At 40.5% G+C, this 23,423-nt stretch overlaps 1 protein-coding gene across 1 annotated transcript; it reads left to right on the top strand.

Moving 5' to 3' along the window:
* The first annotated feature begins 454 nt into the window (after nucleotides 1–454).
* LOC139465816 (3-hydroxyisobutyrate dehydrogenase, mitochondrial-like) lies at nucleotides 455–23,154 on the top strand. Its single transcript, XM_071247750.1, has 8 exons — nucleotides 455–542; nucleotides 2,525–2,674; nucleotides 7,023–7,140; nucleotides 14,981–15,102; nucleotides 18,157–18,290; nucleotides 19,342–19,418; nucleotides 20,052–20,208; nucleotides 20,707–23,154. The coding sequence occupies exons 1-8, from the start codon at nucleotides 461–463 to the stop codon at nucleotides 20,863–20,865; spliced, it is 999 nt and encodes a 332-aa protein (XP_071103851.1). The 5' UTR covers nucleotides 455–460; the 3' UTR covers nucleotides 20,866–23,154.
* The last annotated feature ends 269 nt before the right edge of the window (nucleotides 23,155–23,423 follow it).

Below are 23,423 nucleotides of genomic sequence, written 5' to 3'. Positions count from 1 at the left end.
CCAGAATATACACATCATTAAATGTATGTTTGTAGACAACAGAGACACGTCATTTAGCGTTCATACATGGTACATATTTCATTGTTATATATTCCTATTAAGACAATAATGGGTGCAGTGGAATAAATGTGGTCCATCTGACTACGTCCGCGATATTTTAAAGGCGGGCTAAGCTCTGGCAAATTAGCAGGATGTTTCATTCAAGACACTCAAAACGTGTTTGCCTGCTACCACAATTACAATAGAACAGTTAAGTACTAACCCAGAGACTATTTCTCAGTTTTACACAAGGTAGTGCTAAAGGCGTCAAGACGAAGACCGGAAATACGCGATGACCGTGAGAAGCACGGCGAACAGTGTATGGCATTTTATGTGCGCTTCTGAAAGGGTTATCCCGTTTCATTAACCCGCCGATAGGGGGCACAAAACGTCCTTGACACACCTCCGTGCGGCAATCAACATGGCATTGAACCGGTTTTCTCGCTTCAGCATTCTCTCTGTTCGAACATCAAAATGCACATCATTTGTGCGCTTGTTTTCAGGTATATTTAATAGGTTCAAAGCATTATTACCATTTCCAATATTTATGCAGCGTGACACCGTTCATTTAATTGGCATACCCAATGATACCTGGCTTATTCAGTGAAGCGTAACTATGAGTTCGTGAGCATGTCGACACCGGTCGAAAAGAATCTATCAGCTTTTCTATGAAAATCAAAGAAATTATGTGAAAAAAGGTAATCTAAGCCCCCTTGCCTTCGCTCTGTCCTGTCTACAGACATGTTTCAGCCCATTAGACAGCTTGGAATACAATATTTCGTCCATAATATTTTTGTTAAGCAAACCTTGTTCCTCTTTTACTGGCTATAGGCACTTTATTTATTTGTTAATAGCTATGTCATACTGCCAAGTGATTGGTGAGGAACTCTAGAATGTCTGCAGACCACAAGGTACTGACCTGCTCACAGTTTTATTACAAAAGAATCATTTTATGTAAGGATTATTTCTGCAAATGGCACTGTAGGAGCCTATCTCTGTTGAAGACCTCACCTCAGGTCTGCCAGTGTGGCTATCTCGATGTTCGCTGATGTTCAGTGCCTCTTTGATTATTAGGGTTATAGTTAGCTGTGTTAGGGTTTGCAGGGTACTCAGTTCTATGACAGTCTATCGATCCCTATCCCTGGGACCCACTTTTTGTTCAAGCACCCCGTTTATGATCATTAGAGTTTGGTACCCCGTTTTAATCAAATGCTCTTTCACAAACCTTAGAGTTGGACACCCTGCTTACCGAACACCCCTCTATGACCCTTGGGGTTAGTTAGGGTTAGCGCTAACTCACCGCTTGAAGAAAAATATTATTTCAGGTTAATCTGAATCACATTTCCAAGTTTCATTGAAATATAGTTTCATTGGTAACACAGTAACGTGTTACCGCAGATAATTCCATATACTCATTATCCCGGCCTACTCATCAAAGGTTCTGTGCACAAACCATGCTGTCGATCAGCAGTGAGCTGTTTAGCTAGCAGCTCTCAACAACGAGAGCCTTAATTATGTGTAAGCCTTGCTTTAGAGGAGGATCACATCTTCAAATGATACAAGTCCACCAGTTGTCCTCGCATGGATTTTGAGCATTGAGCTTTTGAACCCAAGAACATTGTCTGTCCTGGCTTCCTAGCTTCAACCTGGCAACACTGGTACACTACTCCCAAGAAAATAATTGACAAAGACCGGCATAACAGATGTTGCAATTCTAACCAAGTAGTAGCTGACAGGCTATGAAATATGAGAGGCAGTCAAGACACTTATAGCCTTGTAACTCCATGCTGTAAGTCTGGTACAGTATGGGAGTCACACATGGATCCAGAGATGCATTGCACTGCATACTGAACATATATGTATGACAGTATGAGTAAACTTAAGGTGATGGGTATACTAGATATGTATCTACAGGTTTTGTACAATGCCATTACTAACTCACTTGGTGCTACGTTTTCAACAAAATTGACACGAATACAAAATAGCTAAAAAATATGTACATCTTCACAGATCATTTTTTAATTCATATAGCTATCATGGATCGGATGATCGGAGACTTGGTTAAATGATGGTAATGATCGTTGCTCAGAATATTGATCAGTGGATTGTCTGGTCCTGACTCGATTATTTACTGCCTGTCATCAAAAAGAGCTGGAATGGTTCTGAGTGTGGTTCAACAACAAACAAAAATGAATGTTCCTGCATTACATTTGTTTGTTTGTTGTTAAACACCGCACTCACCAATATTCCAGCTATATGACGGTGGTCTGTAAATGATCAACTCTGGACCAGACTATCCAGTGACTGACATCATGAGCATCGATCCTCCAATTGGGATACCATGACATGCATGAACCAAGTCAGCAAACCTGACCACCCGATCCTGTTAGTCGCCTTTTACGACAGGCTAAGTCGTCTTTAACGGCAAATATGGGTTGCTGAAGACCTAATCCTCTTCCCTAATCTTCACGGGTCTCTGTTACAGGAAGTGCTCCTCTGGGCAGCCAGCAGCCGGTGGGGTTTATTGGCTTGGGACTGATGGGCAACCACATGGCACGCAACCTCATCAAGAAGGGCCACCCCCTCATTGTGTATGATGTCTCCAAGGATTCTGTAGAGGGACTACGGAAAGATGGTGAGTCATTCCAGTAACCATGGTAACACCGACTACACGTTTGATCAAACTTTGAATATCCTTATTCAATGTAATGTAAATGTTTAAATATATTTGGGTGGATTTGTTTCAGCTTGGGTGAACATATGGAATATTGATCTCACCTCATGTTGTTTATGGTGTTATCATCTGTTTGTGTTTAATACAGGTGTGTATGTATTAGGGCTGGGACGATACACCAACCATGAGATCCGATACATATCACGATACCTTGTTCACGATCCGATACGTATCATGCTACTTGCATGTGCCCTTATCTCTATGGTGCTTAAGCCATCTTTTTCATAGACAGGATGTTCAAATACCTGGCACACTGACGACACGGCAGTGTCAAGTATGGTGCAGTGGATGAAAATATTTACCTACTAATTCAAAACTAATGTTTACTACTAATTAGTGTTTGGTGTAACAGCCATTAAAGTAAACATTTAAGGTATGAATGGATATTTATTACTTAGTGTGCCAATGTGATCGATACTTGTATCGGGAAGTAAAATATTGTGATCCACTAATGCATTGGTGTATCATCCCACCACTAGTATTAAAACTGTAAAAATATCTACACTGAGCAAAATAAATATTTTTATGAAAATGTGTGCTCAATCTTCACCACAAAAAAGTTATCCCCAATAATAGTTGGTTTTTTTATTCAATATATTATGATTATTGCAGTGTAAAGAAAAGTCTGTTTTTTATAAAGACTAAATGCAATAGATAGATGTAACAGATTTGTCAATAATACCACTTCGTGCTGTATTATAAGGGTAATGCTATTTTTCTGCCCGACGAAGGAGGGCAGTTGAAAAGACAGAGGGCTTCTCCAAATGATAATGCCCTGAAACTTAGCGTTACCGTTATTATAGCTAAAATAAATGGAATTTGTTATCAAATGAAAAGAAACAACAATATCAGTCTTCAAATATTTACTGCAATCAACACGAATGTCACTGACCCACTTTTGCAAATATGGAAACGTCATAGAACAAACCAGATGACAAAACTATTGAACGTGACGTCACCTATCCCTATCTTATGACGTCACCTAACAACGGGCGTGATAATGGCCCATCGTCAAGCAATATGAAGGCATCATGATTATCAAGTTAAAGTGGTCCGCTCATTTTGGATAACATGTGGGCGGTTTAATGATAATTCTATCCATTTAAGCTATAATATTAAATAAGTATGCCGAAACTATTGCAACAGAACAAATCCTTGCTACAGTACGCCAGAAACCTGTGATTGTGGGTTCGAATCCCGGTTCGCCCCGATTATGTTTCTAGGTTTGTCAGCACCATACCCGTGCTCGTGGGTTTCACCAAAGTAATAAACGTCTGAGACCTGCATCACTTCAGCTTTCCTCACACATTAAGCTGACATCCCGTGATATAACTGGAATAATGTTAAAAGCAGTGTTAAACCAAACTCACTCACTCTTCCTTTCTTGTGCCTTTTGGTAATTGTTGTTTCCCTGCCTTGTGTTCAGCATTAGGGGATCAAACAAGGACTGGTCGGTTTGGAGTCTGTATACTGTATCTGAGTGGGGTATTCATGTTAAAATGTGGCATGGTGTCTCCAAGGGCTAGCGATATACAACCAGCATTAGTCTGGAGTAGTACAAGCAACCACACAACTACACACACTCATGAAATTAGATGAGCTTCTGAACCTCTGGTGCTGTTGCTTCACTTCAGGGCTGGGACAAGTCCCAATTTACTGTCAGGGAACCCAGCAAGTTAGGCCATGATGCATCCAAATGGTTGTTTTATATCCAGACTGAAAGCTTTAGCAGTGTTTCTGTTGACTGTTAACTTTTGACCAGTAAAACATAACAGTTGACTTAAACCCGAGACTTCTGACATCATTAGTACTAAATACACTAAGGCTAAAAAAATAATAGTCTTGGTTCTTAGGCACCGCCCACATCATAAAGTCTGTCGCATGTTTCATTTTTATTTCGATTTTAAAAAATAATTATAAATACTAATACTTAAGAACAATGCGATCCAATCTCCCACATAGTTACTTCCCCTTACATGCCCACTGCTTTACTACGCATCTCGCGTTACGGTAATGATGGCAACAGTGTTCTTTGACCAAAAGAGGCGGTCGGGTAGCCTAGTGGTTAAAGCGTTGGCTCGTCACGCCGAAGACCCGGGTTCGATTCCCGACATGGGTACAATGTGTGAAGCCCATTTCTGGTGTCCCCCGCCGTGATATTGCTGGAATATTGCTAAAAGCGGCGTAAAACCATACTCACTCACTCTTTGACTAAAATTGGACACCAGTGATGGCATATTGGGTACCAGTGTAGGAATTAGTTCTAAAGCTCACTGGGAGCATGGGTGCCCCAGTCGTCTAAGGCGTCGCGATTCGCTGTGCAGAGTTGCGTCCCTTAGGCATGCCAGAAACCTATGATTGTGGGTTCGAATCCCGGTTCGCCCCGATTATGTTTCTAGGTTTGTCAGCAGCATACCTGTGCTCGTGGGTTTCACCGAAGTGGTAAACGTCTGAGACCTGCATCACTTCGGGCTTTCCTCCCACATTAAGCTGACACGCTGTGATATAACTGGAATACTGTTAAAAGTGGCGTAAAACCCAACTCACTCACTCACTCTTAAGCTCACTACAATATTTGACTTGCCCTACTTTATGGCTAGAGTCTACATATGTTGTGTTAACCTGATTGTATTATGTGTGTTTTGAAATCAATACTCCTCGCAACGGCGATGCTGCTTCGCTGCTTCGAACTATAGATTTGTCCACCAATAGGGTTGGTATTATGGTGTCACACACCTCACTAATAATGCATGTGTACAGTGTGCAGCAAACACCCAAGTTACCACTGCATGTGGGTCAACTTTGATGTGATATGAACACACAATGCCATTTAGAAAGTTTTGTTTGTTTGTTGTTTAACACCGCACTTTTATTACAGGTATGACGGCAGTCTGTAAATAATCAAGTCTGTACCAGACTAGGGGTGACTATTGGTCAGGAAATAACTATTGATATTGAAAGAAATTATTGCGATAACTATTGATATTGCAAGCAACCACTGTGATAAGTATCGATAGTTTTCAGTGAATCATTTTAGATGGATTTACCGGTAAGAGTTGAATTTAACCTTGGAACTGAAGTTTCCTTTAAATGTGATAACCATAGCAACAAATAAAAAGTAAAGTTTGAGATATGACTGATTTGTTTTTTCGTTACCCTAATAATTTAAGAAAAAGAAACTTCCACATTACCATGTGCAAATTACTACCACTCAACATCAAATGAAAAAACAAATTTGAACAGCATTGCATGTATTTTATTGATATGGTAAACACAATCGAAACCATCGTTATTCCTACCTGACATACTATTGATCGGAAACTGATTTAACAATGTGCTTACCAATAGCAATATATCAATATTTTGATTTATCATGACACCCCTATACCAGACAATCCAGTGATTGCATTTAGAAAGCAGTCAAACGTGACAAATGTTATATTTGGGATAACACTTTGTTAGTAAAGTACAGATTCTCATACTTTTTGGGGTTGAGTCCCAGAGTGAGGCACCTAATCGCCAGCACACAAAGTCATCAACCTAACCCACTCAGCCACCGGGGCTTCCACAAAATGAAAGTCCGACTGCTGATAGTGTAGTTAAGAGTCACTGGCATTTGGCTGGCAGCAGGCAGCTATTTGACAATTGAATGGGTACCAGTGGTTTTCCTTGACTGATGCTGAGCACTCATATCCCATTATCTAACATGTGATTCTGTGTGATAATATGTAAACTGATCTACAATGCGATATGCTGTGGCAGTATTTGATATAATTGTATGTCTAAAGGTGCAATATATCACACTGTGGCATTTTTTTATATACCGGGGTAATTGTATGTCTACAGGTGCCATATATCACACTGTGGCATTTTTTTATATAATTGTATGTCTACAGGTGCCATATATCACACTGTGGCATTTTTTTATATAATTGTATGTCTACACGTGCCATATATATCACACTGTGGCATTTTGTTATGTAATTGTATGTCTACAGGTGCCATATATCACACTGTGGCATTTTTTAATATAATTGTATGTCTACAGGTGCCATATATCACACTGTGGCATTTTTTTATATAATTGTATGTCTACAGGTGCCATATATCACACTGTGGCATTTTTTAATATAATTGTATGTTTACAGGTGCCATATATCACACTGTGGCAGTTTTTAAATATAATTGTATGTCTACAGGTGCCATATATCACACTGTGGCATTTTTTTATATAATTGTATGTCTACAGGTGCGACAGTGGCAGCATCTCCAGCAGAAGTCGCTGCAGCCAGCAGCAACATCGTCAGCATGTTGCCGGAGAGTGTCCATGTCGAGAAAGTCTATGCCGGGGACAATGGAGTCTTCAGGTCAGTGCACCTGTCCCACTTATCATGCTTGCTGTCCCAGGTGTCACTCTCTCAGCACCCAGTGTTCTGTAATGTTTGGAGTTTGTATTTGACAGATTTGGATATTCTTTGCATTTGGTGGCAATTATTGTTTAAGATCCGATCCCATTCAATTATTATGGTGCCAACTTAGTTGAATTTCTTAAAGGAAGAGGAAGTGAATGTTTCAAGTACAGTGATTACTCTATCAGTCTGTGACTCTAGGGGGCGGTCGGGTAGCCTAGTGGTTAAAGCGTTCGCTCGTCACGCCGAAGACCCGGGTTCGAATCCCGACATGGGTACAATGTGTGAAGCCCATTTCTGGTGTCCCCCGCCGTGATATTGCTGGAATATTGCTAAAAGCGGCGTAAAACTATACTCACTCACTCACTCACTCACTCACTGTGACTCTAGCCATTTGTCCGAAGCCCAAGTCTGGTAAAATTCTGTTGTGTGTTGTAGGATCAGCTAATTAAACTCCATGTGATAACACTAATATGACAATGGGGAACACTTTTTAACACTGATTGCAGTATGGAGAAGATATGTTTCTTTTCCCAAGGTGTCCCTGTACAAATGTGGTGTCAGACACAGATGATATGCTGGTGACACACTCTCCCAAACTGTATTAAGTCTTCAAGTTCAGGGGGCGGTCGGGTAGTCGAGTGGTTAAAACGTTGGCTCGGCACACCGAAGACCCAGGTTCAAATCCCCATATGGGTACAATGTGTGAAGCCCATTTTCTGTTGTCCCCCGTCATGATATTGCTAGAATATTGCTAAAAGCTGGGTAAAACCACACTCACACACTCACTCAAAGCTCAGAAAGCCTTTGAAACTCAATGAGATTGTCATTTATTACTGATGAGGATTATTCTGATCCTGTGTCACCTTCAAACAGAAATAAAATTTCAGTTACCTGGTCTTTTTTGAATCGGCTATCAAAATGAGTAAAGAACCGATTCCAGATGCATTATGTGTTCCTGAGTATGGTGTTTGTTTGTTGTTTTACTCCGCAATTAGCAATATTCAAGCTATATGTCGGCGGTCCGTAAATAATTGATTCTGGACCCGACAAACCAGTGATTGACAGCATGAGCATCAATCCGCGCAATTGGGATACGATGACATGCATCAACCAAGTCAGTGAGCCTCGCTACCCAATCCTGTTAGTCGCCTTTTACGGGAAGAATAGGTTGCTGAAGACCTATTCTACCCTGGATCTTCACGGGTCCCTGAGTAAAGTGAACAAGTGTTATGTTGGAGATTTGTTACTCCCTAAGTGTTCAACACAGTTCAGGTTAGTATAGAGTAGTAGTACAGTTGAAATACAATGAATTTATTCAATCAACATCTTCTTTTGAACCACTAATTGGAAATTAACAAAATTTGACTTGAAGCATCCCTAGGTGGTGGGGATTCAGAATTGTACAAATGGAAGGGCTGATCACCCCTCAAGGGGCTGAGGGGCGGGGCCAAATATGGGTTATTTGGCCATATTGCTTTAACCAACTTCCTCTCTGGAACTAAGAGATGGTTATCAACCATATTTGGTTGGAAGCATTCTCCAGTGGTGGCGATTCAAATTGGAGAAATGAAGGGGCTGAACCCTACCCCTACCACCACCCCTGGGGACTGAGAGGCGGGCCTAAAAAAGTAATTTGGCAATATTGCTTTAAATGACTTTTTCTCTGGAACTTAGAGATAAACATCAACCATATCAGAGGGTGGGAATTCACAACTTTACAAAAGGAGGGGCTGAGGGGCGGGTCCAAAAAGAGTTTATAACTTGGAGTTAAAATCCCCACCGTATAACCATACGTACCATTGAGAGTATAATGAGAGGAATGCATATATGTGACCGAGACTGGCCCTTCTATTCATCTGTCCGTCACTCCAAAAGGAGATAGAAACTTAACCATAACATGCAAACCAATATTATCCCCACCCTGTAATAAACAGATACATTGTATACATTTGTTTTTTATGAAGAGAATAATACGTTTAATATGATTTATCCTGGATCACAACATATGGAAGCAGATAGATCTTTATGCTACATTTGTATCTAGAGAAATACACATTCATGCTGTTGTTTGCCATCCACCACTTTTAAATGCTGACAGTCAAAATTACGAAATATTTGCAGTGTTATATATACTACTCAAAAGAAGTTAAGATTAACAGGTTAACTTTACCAATATGAAAGAATCGGGTGATCCTCAACTTCTTTTGAGTAATATACATGTACAATGCAAATGTATTTTTTGTCATGATTGATTAAATATCCAGGTAAGCGATACAGGCCCTATGGGCCTCTAGTTAATCATTGGGACATTATTGAGGTGAAAAATCAGATTTCCTAGTTTGAAGAAAAGATTTATTTGATTTGCAGTTGACATCATTACAAACACCAAGATGGTATATATATATAATTTATAACCCAAGGCCTGTGTGACAAAGTGGAACATTGAAGAAAAATCAAATATGGCTGTTACAAACTTGTTTCATCAGAAACACTGACAAATCAAATCTGTTCACAAACTTGTAGCATATCTTGTAGTTGCTGCAAACAGCCAGATTGTGTAGAAATGTAATGGCTTCATTGTACACCTAATAATGTGGTTTATAAATAAATGAGCAATCTGTGTATTGGGCACTGGGACATGTTTGGATGCTCTCTTTAGAATGTCCTCAAATCCACGTGTTTCAATTTAGCCAATTAAGTGTATTTCTAATACCATGGTTACACAAAAAGGCAAGAAAGTCTTCAGCCATTTGTTGAAGACCTGATAGTTCTGAAAATTTTGCTAGTTTGGAAGTTGGTCTCATCCATCATTAAAGGTCGATGCAATGACAACGCACAAAGTGAACATCATCTGTTGTTAATTGAAACATTCTCAGGCACTCATATAGCAATTATATGAAATATATCACCTACCTTTTGGCTGAAGTCTTGGAGAGGCTGGTATAAGAGTTCTTCACATAACAGGCAAATGTCGCTGGCAATTAGTCTTATATATGCACCTAACTCCCCCTTGCTGCACGTTTCCACGAGTCTGGCGCGATCTACCAAAGGTTGATTATCACCTGAAGCTGCATTGAACAAGGACAGCAGGCTAGGAATAGCATCAATCAATGTATGTAAGTCAAGTGGCAACCAACACCGCCACACTGTTTGAAAGTTTACTGTGTCCCGGTACAGAGATTTCACAACAGACGTGTCGTTATAGGATATAGTCATGATTTTGTCAACTTTTTATTGGACATTCTTTTATGTAGATGGAAATGTCAAATTGTTCAGTTACAGAAAAACATGATAATGATCAGACATGTTCAAATGATTGACAACTAACAGTAACCTTTTTTATCTCACGTGATGAAAGTCATGTGAGTTTTTGTAGTGGCCTGTTTGTCTGTCAGTGGTCTTGCGTCAACGTCATAGACGTCTTCTCCTCAGAAACCACTACTAATGATTCTAAAACTTCACGTAGTTGTTCCAACCAATGAAGACACTCCCAATTTGGTCACAAGGTTTGAATTTGATTTTCAATATGGCCGCCACTCACTCACTCACTCACTCACTCACTCACTCACTCACTCACTCACTCACTCACTCACTCACTCACTCACCTTACTTGTCCACTCAACGACGATCTGTGAGCACACTCCATACCTCTAGGCTTTTTTTTGCCACACTACATCACTGATCCCTGTGTTATGTGTAATTTGTCATGCTTTCTTGCGCTTGACATCATCAAACTGTGGGTACTTTTAAACTATGTGCACATGTTCCCATAATGACTGTATTAAAAATCATGACAGTCATCAAAGACCTGAGATGTTTTACAATAAGACCAGTTCATGTACCTATGTTTCCCCTTGGGGACCAAGGTGCATCCTGATTTTGTCTGGTGCAACAAGGTTTTCATGTCAACATGCAACTGGCGCAAGTTGATTCAAGTTTTTTAAATCAAGCCCTGAATCAGTTTCTTGTCATTACTATTGTCTATATCTTTTTAGAAGGGGGCACGGGCGGCCCAGTCGTCTAAGGCGCCCTGATTCGCTTGCAGAGTTGCGTGCCTTGGACACACCAAAAACCTATGATTGTAGGTTCGAATTCCGGTTCGCCCCGATTATGTTTCTAGGTTTGTCAGCACCATACCCGTGCTTGTGGGTTTCACCAAAGTTGTGAATGTCTGAGACTTGATTCACTTTGGGCTTTCCTCCCACATTGAGCTGACACGCCGTGATTTAACTTGAATACTGTTAAAAGCGGCGTTAAACCCAACTCTCTCACACTCTTTTTAGAAAAATTATTGAAATTTGATATATATGAAGCTAGCTGTGGATAGGTTGGTGCTGTTTTGGGTTGGTGTGTTGGGTTGTTTTGCAATATTTTAAGTTTTAATTCTCTCAAAATTTATATTAGGCTCTGTAGAGGTTAAGGTAGCACTATTTCTTTCATATTGCCATTGTCAATCTCTCATGTCTCTAATCCCTTTTGTGAGGTATGTAAGGATGTTTTAGTTCATGACGTACAGTAGCGCTTATAAATGTTGCTTCTTGGACTGCTTCCATCCATCCCTTTAGGACATTTTTTATGACAATCAATGTCCAAAAGAAATGGACCAATCGGAAATTGTGCTATATAGGTTATGATGTATATATATATATATTTGTGACGCACTCCAAGACATGTGGGCCAGTAGCACAGATAACTATAGCTTTGTTTGACGCGCTCATTCCGTCCATCCCTGGCCTCTGTTCATCAAGTATGGGGGTGCGGTTGGATTACTTTGGGACATACATGTGTGACGTCAATACAATATTTATGTTCTTGAGGGGGAGGAAGGACAGTACGTTTAGAGGTCGGAGAAAATAATGACTTGCCGATGGCTGTTTGGAGTAACCTTGAGATATTCTTGTCAGATGGCACCTCAAGGGCAACCCCTGGAGGTTAGTTTGTCTGGTTGTGGTGGATTTCACGCTATTTAAGATGCAGCAGCAGCAGCTTGAAATAAATGGTTTTCGGTGACATTATTGTGGTTATTGGCGCCGATTTATCCAAAGGAAAATCTTATAGAAAATCATAACTATAATTGTGTCTCAGGCTCTCAGAAGTGTTTTACATTATTTCCTTGAATGTTGTAATTACATTGGTTGGTTGGTTGGTTGGTTGGTTTAATGTTTAACTCAGCAATATTCCAGCTATATGACGGCGGTCTGTAAATAATCGAGTCTGGACCAGACAATCCAGTGATTAATATCATGAGCATCAATCCACGCAATTGGGATCGATGACATGCATCAACCAAGTCAGCGAGCCTGACCAGCCGATCCTGTTAGTGGCCTTTTGCGACAAGAATAATCACCTTTTACGGCAAGCTTGGGTTGCTGAAGACCTATTCTACCCCGGATTTGTAATTACATTGGACCTCAGAGATAACTATCATGGGAATTTTCCAAATTTGGCATAAAATTTTATCTTCATTATGTTAATCTGGCAATTTTAATAATGTGCCAACCCAAACTCAGACAACAACATTATCAACAAATTCCTTGTGAAAGTTGTACATAATTATTTTCTGTCAAGTAAAAGATTTAACTAATTCATGCTTTAGTGTCCAATTATGTTTGTTGCTTACAGTTCATTGCATATCATGATACACTTATCATTTTGTACTTTTGAAAATGAAAGGATTGAGTAAACTCCAATCCCATTGATTGTCAAAAAAAATGTTGAATTGAAATATTTATATGCTTTATTTGCAAATGGCTGCCAAGCTGTATTTGTGGTATAATGTAGAATATGAATACAAAGCTCCAGATAACTTTTTGAGCAATTAAGTTTTTACTCGAAGGTTTCTATTTTTATTGGGTTATGACATTTTTCATTGGGTAACCAATAATTTTTCACCTATCTATTCATCACTCTATTGTTTCCGATGCATATTAGGGTTCTAACTATAGGCTTGACTCGGAAATTAAATTAGCCCGAAATTGTGTTTCGGAAATTAGCTTCATTGTACGCATGCTCAAAGAGCTTCATTGAGTATTTACACATGCTGTTTTTACAGATTTGAGTTTTCCATGAAATGCATGTGTTTCTGTATGTAAGTTAATTGAAAGTAATTGGGTTTTGAATATTTTGGAGGAGTATTTTACGCAAATACTCAGCTAATCTGTAGCTCTGTGAATGTCAATAGTTATGACACTACATAAAATAATTGTATGAAGCGGTAGACACAAGATGCGTCACAACATACCTCATCTCATAACTGTGTTTGTGTGGAGTCAGTGGGGTAGCCTAGTGGTTAAGGCATATGCTAGCCACGCCACAGACCTGGGTTCGAATCCCCACATGCGTACAATGTATGAAGCCCATTTCTGGTGTCCCCAGCCGTGATATTGCTGGATTATCAATTTTTATTGTTCAGTTGCACTTTCACCATGGCCAGAGAATTTCTGAATCAACTGCATCAACAATAGCATGGCATCATCATAATGGTTCAAGATTGTTTCGACAGCACCAACACCAGGTTGCTCACGTTGATTCTAGAACACATCAAGTGAAGCAACAGCACCAGAGGTTCTGAAGCTCATCTGATTTCATGAGTGTATGTATTTGTTTGGTTGTTTGTACTACTCCAGACTAATGCTGGTTATATAGTCTAGCTCTTGGAGACACCATGCCACAGTTCAACATGTATAACCCACTCAGACACAGTATACAGCCTCCAAGCCGACCAATCCTTCTTTTATCTCCTTAAGCTGAGGGCCTGCAGGGTAACAATAATTAATATCTATTAACATCTTTTGGTATGACGTGTCCAGAGATCGAACCACCAACCTTCCCCCCTCCGGGGAATGACTTAGAGAATAGTTTTGTAAAATCTAGTAACATCGATATAGCTGATATTTGGTGTATGTAAGACACTGATGTTATGTCTACCACATCCCAATGCTTAGACTTCCTGTCTACACTGTTTTGTGTTTTAATATCATTAATATTGATGTACAAGGACGTTAAGGTTATTGATCATGTTCGTGACTTTAATAAAGATTATATCAAGTTAAAATTGGCAACAAGGTTTGGCCTCTGAGGTTTGATTAGTACTCTCCCTTTGACACTAAACGTCTCAGGTTGTAAGTGTTGAGTTTTAAGTTTGGACATGACATGTGAGACAAAGACATCAAATCATGTAAACTTTTCTCGGGTGACGCCTCGCCCAATAGTTTTCTGCTAACCTAATGATTGCCAATAACCCATTAGTACTGCATAAATTCAATATAGGAACATCATCAGATGGTTCTGTAATGCAGACAACAAACACAGACAATCTTAACATTTTCATCTGAAATGCACAAAGTGGAAGGGGGATGGAGAAATGGGTGCTGTCATTCCGTGCTGACCTTACGTTGCCGGAGCAGAAAAACCATGAGAGATATCTTAACCAAACTTGGCACATAGAAAGATCTAGTAATGTACTGGTGCCTTTTTATATTTTGGATATTTTAAAAATTTAGTTTTCGACTTTCCACAGCAACAACTTTGACATAGACTCAAAAGTCACATAGATAGGTCTAGTGCCTTTTGATAGTTTGGGATTTTTAAAAAACAATTTTACAACATTGAGTTTCCACATCAACAACTTGGCGGTTGTGGTCCGTTTCCAGAGCAGATCTTGAAAACTGTACATTATTCCTTGCCTTGCACACAACCGGACGTCTCATATTGGTGGGATATGAGTATTTCATGCTTGTTAATACAGTATTTTGTTGAATTCACTCACTCAATCACAATGGGGTGTTATTTTCAGTAAGCTTCAGAAAGGCAGCTTGCTGATTGACAGCAGCACGATCGACCCTGCTGTGTCTCAAGCCATGGCCCAGGTGGCAGAGAGCAAGGGAGCAACCTTTGTCGATGCCCCAGTGTCAGGAGGTAGGTGGCACAAGATGATCCTAGCTTTTAGTTGACACAGCTGACCCTAGCTGTTAGTTGACACAGCTGATCCTAGCTTTAGTTGACACAAGATGATCCTAGCTTTTAGTTGACACAAGATGATCCTAGCTTTAGTTGACACAAGATGATCCTAGCTTTAGTTGACACAGCTGACCCTAGCTGTTAGTTGACACAGCTGATCCTAGCTTTAGTTGACACAGCTGACCCTAGCTGTTAGCTGACACAGCTGATCCTAGCTTTAGTTGACACAAGATGATCCTAGCTTTTAGTTGACACAGCTGATCCTAGCTTTAGTAGACACAAGATGATCCCAGCTTTAGTTGACACAGCTGACCCTAGCTGTTAGTTGACACAGCTGATCCTAGCTTTAGTTGACACAAGATGATCCTAGCTTTTAGTTGACACAGCTGATCCTAGCTGTTAGTTGACACAAGATGATCCTAGCTTTTAGTTGACACAGCTGATCCTAGCTGTTAGTTGACACAAGATGATCCTAGCTGTTAGTTGACACAAGATGATCCTAGCTTTTAGTTGACACAGCTGATCCTAGCTTTAGTTGACACATGAGGATCCTAGCTTTAGTTGACACAAGATGATCCTAGCTTTAGTTGACACAAGATGATCCTAGCTTTAGTTGACACAGCTGACCCTAGCTGTTAGTTGACACTGCTGATCCTAGCTTTTAGTTGACACAAGATGATCCTAGCTTTTAGTTGACACAGCTGATCCTAGCTTTAGTTGACACAAGATGATCCTAGCTTTTAGTTGACACAGCTGATCCTAGCTTTAGTTGACACAAGATGATCCTAGCTTTTAGTTGACACAGCTGATCCTAGCTTTAGTTGACACAAGATGATCCTAGCTTTTAGTTGACACAGCTGATCCTAGCTGTTAGTTGACACAAGATGATCCTAGCTTTTAGTTGACACAGCTGATCCTAGCTGTTAGTTGACACAAGATGATCCTAGCTTTTAGTTGACACAAGATGATCCTAGCTTTTAGTTGACACAGCTGATCCTAGCTGTTAGTTGACACAAGATGATCCTAGCTTTTAGTTGACACAGCTGATCCTAGCTGTTAGTTGACACAAGATGATCCTAGCTGTTAGTTGACACAAGATGATCCTAGCTGTTAGTTGACACAAGATGATCCTAGCTTTTAGTTGACACAGCTGATCCTAGCTTTAGTTGACACATGAGGATCCTAGCTTTAGTTGACACAAGATGATCCTAGCTTTAGTTGACACAAGATGATCCTAGCTTTAGTTGACACAGCTGACCCTAGCTGTTAGTTGACACAGCTGATCCTAGCTTTAGTTGACACAAGATGATCCTAGCTTTTAGTTGACACAGCCGATCCTAGCTTTAGTTGACACAAGATGATCCTAGCTTTTAGTTGACACAGCTGATCCTAGCTGTTAGTTGACACAAGATGATCCTAGCTTTTAGTTGACACAGCTGATCCTAGCTGTTAGTTGACACAAGATGATCCTAGCTGTTAGTTGACACTAGATGATCCTAGCTTTTAGTTGACACAGCTGATCCTAGCTGTTAGTTGACACAAGATGATCCTAGCTTTTAGTTGACACAGCTGATCCTAGCTGTTAGTTGACACAAGATGATCCTAGCTTTTAGTTGACACAAGATGATCCTAGCTTTTAGTTGTCAGCTGATCCTAGCTGTTAGTTGACACAAGAAGATCCTAGCTGTTAGTTGACACATCTGATCCTAGCTTTTAGTTGACACAAGATGATCCTAGCTTTTAGTTGACACAGCTGATCCTAGCTGTTAGTTGACACAAGATGATCCAAGCTTTAGTTAACACAAGATAATCCTAGCTTTATTTAACACAAGATGATCCTAGTTTTTAGTTGACACAAGATAATCTAAGCTTTTAGTTAGCACAAGATGATCCTACTTTAATTTGACACAAGATGATCCTAGCTTTAGTTGACACAAGATAATCCTAGCTTTTAGTTGACACAAGATAATCCTAGCTTTAGTTGACACAAGATGATCCTAGTTTTTAATTGACACAAGATCATCCCAGCTTTAGTTGACACAAGATGATCCTAGTTTAAGTTGACACAAGATGATCCTAGCTTTAGTTGACACAAGATGATCCTAGCTTTAGTTGACACAAGATAATCCAAGCTTTTAGTTGACACAAGATAATCCAAGCTTTTAGTTGACACAAGATAATCCAAGCTTTTAGTTGACACAAGATGATCCTAGTTTTTAGTAGACACAAGATGATCCAAGCTTTAGTTGACACAAGATGATGCTAGCTTTAGTTGACACATGAGGATCCTAGCTTTAGTTGACACAAGATGATCCTAGCTTTAGTTGACACATGCTGATCCTAGCTTTAGTTGACACAAGATGATCCTAGCTTTAGTTGACACACGATGATCCTAGCTTTAGTTGACACATGATAATCTTAGCTTTAGTTGACACAAGATAATCTTAGCTTTAGTTGACACAAGATCATCCTAGCTTTAGTTGACACAAGATGATCTTAGTTTTTAGTTGACACAAGATAATCCTAGCTTCAGTTGATACATGATGATCCTAGCTTTTGTTGACACAAAATCATCCTAGCTTTAGTTGACACAAGATCATCCTAGCCTTAGTTGACACAAGATGATCCTAGTTTTTAGTTGACACAAGATGATCCTAGCTTCAGTTGATACATGATGATCCTAGCTTTTGTTGACACAAGATCATCCTAGCTTTAGTTGACACAAGATCATCCTAGCTTTAGTTGACACATGATGATCCTAGCTGTTAGTTGACACAAGATGATCCTAGCTTTTAGTTGACACAGCTGATGTCACTAAAATGTCCAAAAAGCTATGCGGTCTGTGTTTTCCAAAAGGCTGCATCCTTACTTGCGTCCTACCACATCAACTGGAAAGCAAGCTTACATCATCATGATCATATTGTTTAAGTTCTAATGAAAGTAACACTAATTTCTTCCAGCTTGCCCAGCCAATCATATGTGACCTTGACCCTCAGTGTGGTTTCTGTGTAGGTGTGAACGCTGCCCGCGATGCCATCCTCACCTTTATGGTGGGCGGATCAGACCAAGGATTCAATGCTGCCAAAGCCTACCTGGAGCTCATGGGCAAAAACGTTGTGCACTGTGGTGCTGTCGGGACAGGTCAAGTGAGTATTGAGGGCAGGATCAGTTATGTGTACCCCTGTTGTGGTTCACATCCAATTCTGGGTGGTAACATGTTTTTGCTTAATGTCACTAGCTGATGGCAACCCATGAACATCTTGGTTAGAATAGGTCTTGAGCAACCTATGCTTGATATAGAAGGTGACAATGCTAGCAGTAAGAGGCGGCTAATGGGATCGGGTGGTCAGACTCGCTGACTTGGTTGATGCATGTCATGGTATTCCATTTGCGTGGATTGAGGCTCATGACACCAACCACTGGATTGTCTGGTCCAGACTTTATTATTTACTGACTGCCATCATATAGCTGGAATATTGTTGAATGTGGCGTTTAACAACCAACAAACCTTTACAGAAACCTATGCTGGTCCTAAGAGGCAGAGTAAAGGATTGGAGGGTCAGACTTGGTTGAGTGTACATCAGTGCTCACAATATCAGTCACTGGATGTTCTGGTCCAGATATGATTATTTACAGGTTGCCTTCATATAGCCCACTCAACCCATGCTTGCCGTAAAAGGCGACTATGCTTGTCGTAAAAGGCGACTAATGGGATCAGGTGGTCAGGCTCGCTGACTTGGTTGATGCATGTCATTGATCCCAATTGCGTGGATCGATGTTCATGATATCAATCACTGGATTGTCTGGTCCAGACTTGAGTATTTACAGACGCCGTCATATAGCTGGAATATTGTTGAGTGTGGCGTTAGACAACAAACAAACCAAGACAAACCTTTACAGCAGCCTATGCTGGTCCTAAGAGGCAGAGTAATGGATCGGAGGGTCAGACTTGGCTGAATGCATCACATTGGGCCAAGACGGCATAGATCAGTGCTCACAATATCAGTCACTGGATTATCTGGTCCAGATATGATTAGTTACAGGTCTCCTTCTTATAGCCCAATGTGACCTAACCAACCAACAAACCAACCAGTCATATAGCCCAATGTGACCTAACCAACCAATCATATAGCCCAATGTGACCTAACCAACCAACAAACCAACATGACAGCCTAATGTCTCCTACTTGTGTTGCAGGCAGCTAAGATCTGTAACAACATGTTGCTGGGCATCTCCATGATCGGGACGTCGGAGACCATGAACCTGGGCATGAAGTGAGTCCCTGCAGAGATTCCTTCTCTGTCTTCTCATCCCTGTATCATTGTCCTATAGGATTACTCCGTGATTGGAAGTGTTTCTGTCTTAGATGGGTGTACCTTGTAGGGATGCAGCGACCGCCTCCGTGGTCTAGTGGTAGAGCGTCTGCCCGGAGAGCGGAATGTCTGTGGTAGGATCTCCGGCTGTGTCCTAGATAATAGATGGTACTTGTTGTTTTCCTGTCTGGTGCGTGACATTAAGGGGCTAAAACAAGGACTGGTCGGCTCGGAGTCAGTATACTTTGTCTGAGTGGGGTATTCATGTTAAACTGTGGCATGGTATCTCAGTGGGCTAGCACTATAAATCTGCATCAGTCTGAACTAGTAAACACACACACACGCGCGCGCACACACACACACACACACATAGTTTATTGTCATTTTAAAAATAGTTAACTTAGATCCAGGATCTTTTTATATATTCTCACGAAACACATTGAAAGTGACTTCTCGGAGCTGATGATAGAGAGAGAATGTATGTAATATCATATGAAACTATACAAGATAACCTTGATCTAGAGCGAGAGAAAGAGAGAGTGTGGCTAACAACAAACAAACAGTATCTGTGACCAGGCAGTTGATGTGTTTCAGACTGGGCCTGGACCCCAAGCTCCTGGCTAAGATCCTCAACATGAGTTCAGGGCGTTGCTGGTCCAGTGAGGTCTACAACCCGGTGCCCGGTGTGGTGGACGGCGTGCCCTCCAGCAACAACTACCAGGGGGGCTTCGGGACTGCGCTCATGGCAAAGGTCTGTTTCCATTTCTTTCTGTCCATGTGTGTTGTATAGTATGTACCAGAGTCTATCACTACATTTAAAGGGTCCCCTGTCGGGTTCTGGAGTAGAACAGGTCCCCAGGGCCTATCACTTCACGTGAAGGGCAGCCGACAGTCAATGCTTGTCATAAGAGCTGACTAACGAGATCAGGTGGTCAGGGTAGCTGACTTGGCTGTGTCCCATTTGTGTTAATCAAATTATCTTAACAGTCAAACCATGGCGGTAGGAAGCTAATCATGTTTCTCAGTAAGAAGTAATTTCCGAAATATTCACTCCAAGTAGATTACAAGAGGCACTCACACAACTGCACAACCAATCTCCCCACTTGATGCAACTCCACACTATAAACAAGACACCACACTGAAACCAAAGATACTGTAGACAGCACGCCACACATCACCACACCACGCCACGCCACGCCACGCCACGCCACGCCACGCATGTTTAGAGTTCTGCTGTCTTGTGTTGCAGGACTTGGGTCTGGCTCAGAGTGCCGCCACTTCCAGCAAGTCCGCCACTCCCCTGGGCTCCGCAGCTCATCAGATCTACAGGACCATGGTCAACCACGGCTTTGGGGGCAAAGACTTCAGCTCAGCCTTCAAGTTTCTTCAGGGTGACGAGAAGAAGTAACCTGTTCGTGTACCCTTTACAGTACTGAACAAATGTATGTTCTGTGGGACAGGTCTTGCTTCTCAGGCACTGCAAAACACATGACAGATTTTATTGTTCTTTCAGACATGAACTGTTCGAAATTAAGAATGAAACGTCATCACACTCAGGTTGAAGGTTAAACACTTATGGGGTTCAAATGCATATCAAGGATTAACCTGGGTCTATTGCTGTTTGAGTCATGGGACTCTCAGTTGGAAATTTAGGGGTCCAAGACTTGAACATGGTAGTCCAAGACTGGCAACATTTGGCAAGCTTTTTCTTGATTCCCAACAACTTTACTGATGTCTCGGCATGACACATGTCGTATGCCTCATGCTCCCGATGCATTGGTTCGATATTGCCCACATGGGTACAATGTTTGAAGCCCATTTCTGGTGTCCCCCAGCCTCATATTGCTGGAATATTTGCTAAAAGTGGCGTAAAACCATACTCACTCACTCTTATGCATAGGGATTGCAATGTTAGATTGAAGAAAATCAAGAACTGACACACTTGAATTTCTTTCCAAAAATGAAATGTCAGTTATGAGTAACAAATTTGATGAATTTAATGCTGGCCATACTTTTTTCCATACATCAAGGACCCCAGGATCTCTTTAATTGCGAACACTTCATCATGATAACTGATAATTCTGACACGCAGGTACCACATTATTTTCCCACCAGTCTCACCAGTTATCATTGCCTGAAAAGCAATTCCTTCATTATTCCAGTCTGGAGTAAATGGAAGTCATTCTTTGTCTGGGAAACAAATCAATGTTTTGTTGTCATATCAATGTCTGGGAAACACATTCAAAGTGAAGCAATATTTATTCGGGGAAATTAATTTCTCTATTAAATGATACTCTTTGATTGTCATTTGTTTGTGAATTGATCACCGGTCTTGGATAAAAGTGAATCTGGGTTATCTCCCTTACAGTATGGTTTTGCAATTGAAGTTAGTTGATCAATGGAACAGTCTTTATAAAGTAGCATCATGTTGGAAGTTGAAGTATGGAAGTTACACAGATGTTAAAGACATATTTTTGTGAAATGTGCTTAATTGTTCCACTGACAAAAATAATTCATAATCCTACTGTATGTTCCATTTATTGAAATGAGCTGGTTCTCTGAGGACGTGTGTTATTTCCGATGTTGAAATGAAGATATTGACAGAGAAGCAAGATTTGACCTGTTTGTGCCAGTGACTGATATGTATAATAGAGTGTGTTTGACAGGGTTTCTTCCAGATTTTCAGGGACTTTTCACTCTATAGGTTTGTTGACTCAGAACTCAATTTATTCTCATTTACAAAGTACTTTTTGTGACTGTATTTCAATCTGTGTTTTATTGTTAAGTTGATTATACCCATTATAATGATTGTGTTTGAAGTTTTAGTCTCATAATAAGGTCTCGGTTCAATTATTTCTTTTTGTAAGTGATGTATTTAAACAATACATATTTCTGCAGGACAGTTTGCTTGTCTTGGCGATATGGCATGTATATACAAAGTAATGGCAAGGGGGTTTTTGTTTATCATACAATAAGACACTGCAGGGAGAATATACCATGAGGGGCACAGTGTTATTGTATGATAAAGAACAACCATGAGTCATTTATTTCTTATTATATATCAGCATCATGCACAGTCTCTTTAAGGATGTTAATAAAATGAACTAGCATTACGACTTGCCATTGCATTTATCTGTGTTGTCCAACTACATCTGTGGTGAACAAATCACTGGTCACTTCCCAGTCCAAATTAATGTTGTCCAATTAAAGGTGTCATGGGGTTGAGAGCACATGTTCGAAACTCAAGAAATTATGTCATGAAATAGACCACGCCTTGTTCTTCTTTGTTCTTTGTGATTTTTCACACATCTATCTTATATCATTGCAAAGATAGCCAGAGTTTGCATTGTTTGTAAATATATAAACAGGTTTGCGGGGCAAATGAGTTGTGTGTGAATACTTTTACATCTGTAGGATTGACTGACTTCAGTGTGATCATCTTCAAACATGTAGTATGTCAACATAGTACTCTGCTTGTTTTCTATGGGAACATTTTGTGCACTGAATATGCTTGTTCTCCTTTTGTAATGTAGTGTAGGTCCTTCTTATAACTGCACAGGTAACTTTCAAGCACCTGTCGTCTAAGGCGCCGCGATTTGCGGTGCAGAGTTGCGTCCCTTGGGCACGCCAGAAACCTATGATTGTGGGTTCGAATCCCTGTTCGCCCAAATTATGTTGCTAGTTTGTCAGCACCATACCCGTGGTAAATGTCTTAGACTTCGGGCTTTCCTCCCACATTAAGCAGACACGTCACGATATAACTGGAATACTGTTAAAAGCGACGTTAAACCCAACTTACTCACTCACTCAAGGACCTGCCGATCAGATATCTGGCACTTGAGTGAGTATCATTTATCTTCTGCATTGCGGGAGTAAATTGCTATATGTATAGTACAAGTCGTGCAGCATTTACAAAAACCAGTGCTTATTTATAAGCTAACTGTCTGTACCTGGCACTTATACACA

Source organism: Haliotis cracherodii, unplaced genomic scaffold (genome assembly GCF_022045235.1).
Source record: "Haliotis cracherodii isolate W230 unplaced genomic scaffold, xgHalCrac1.p SCAF_18, whole genome shotgun sequence".
Lineage (NCBI taxonomy): Eukaryota > Metazoa > Mollusca > Gastropoda > Lepetellida > Haliotidae > Haliotis > Haliotis cracherodii.
Note: the sequence above shows the minus strand (reverse complement) of the source record. Positions and strands in the feature narration are given on the sequence as shown.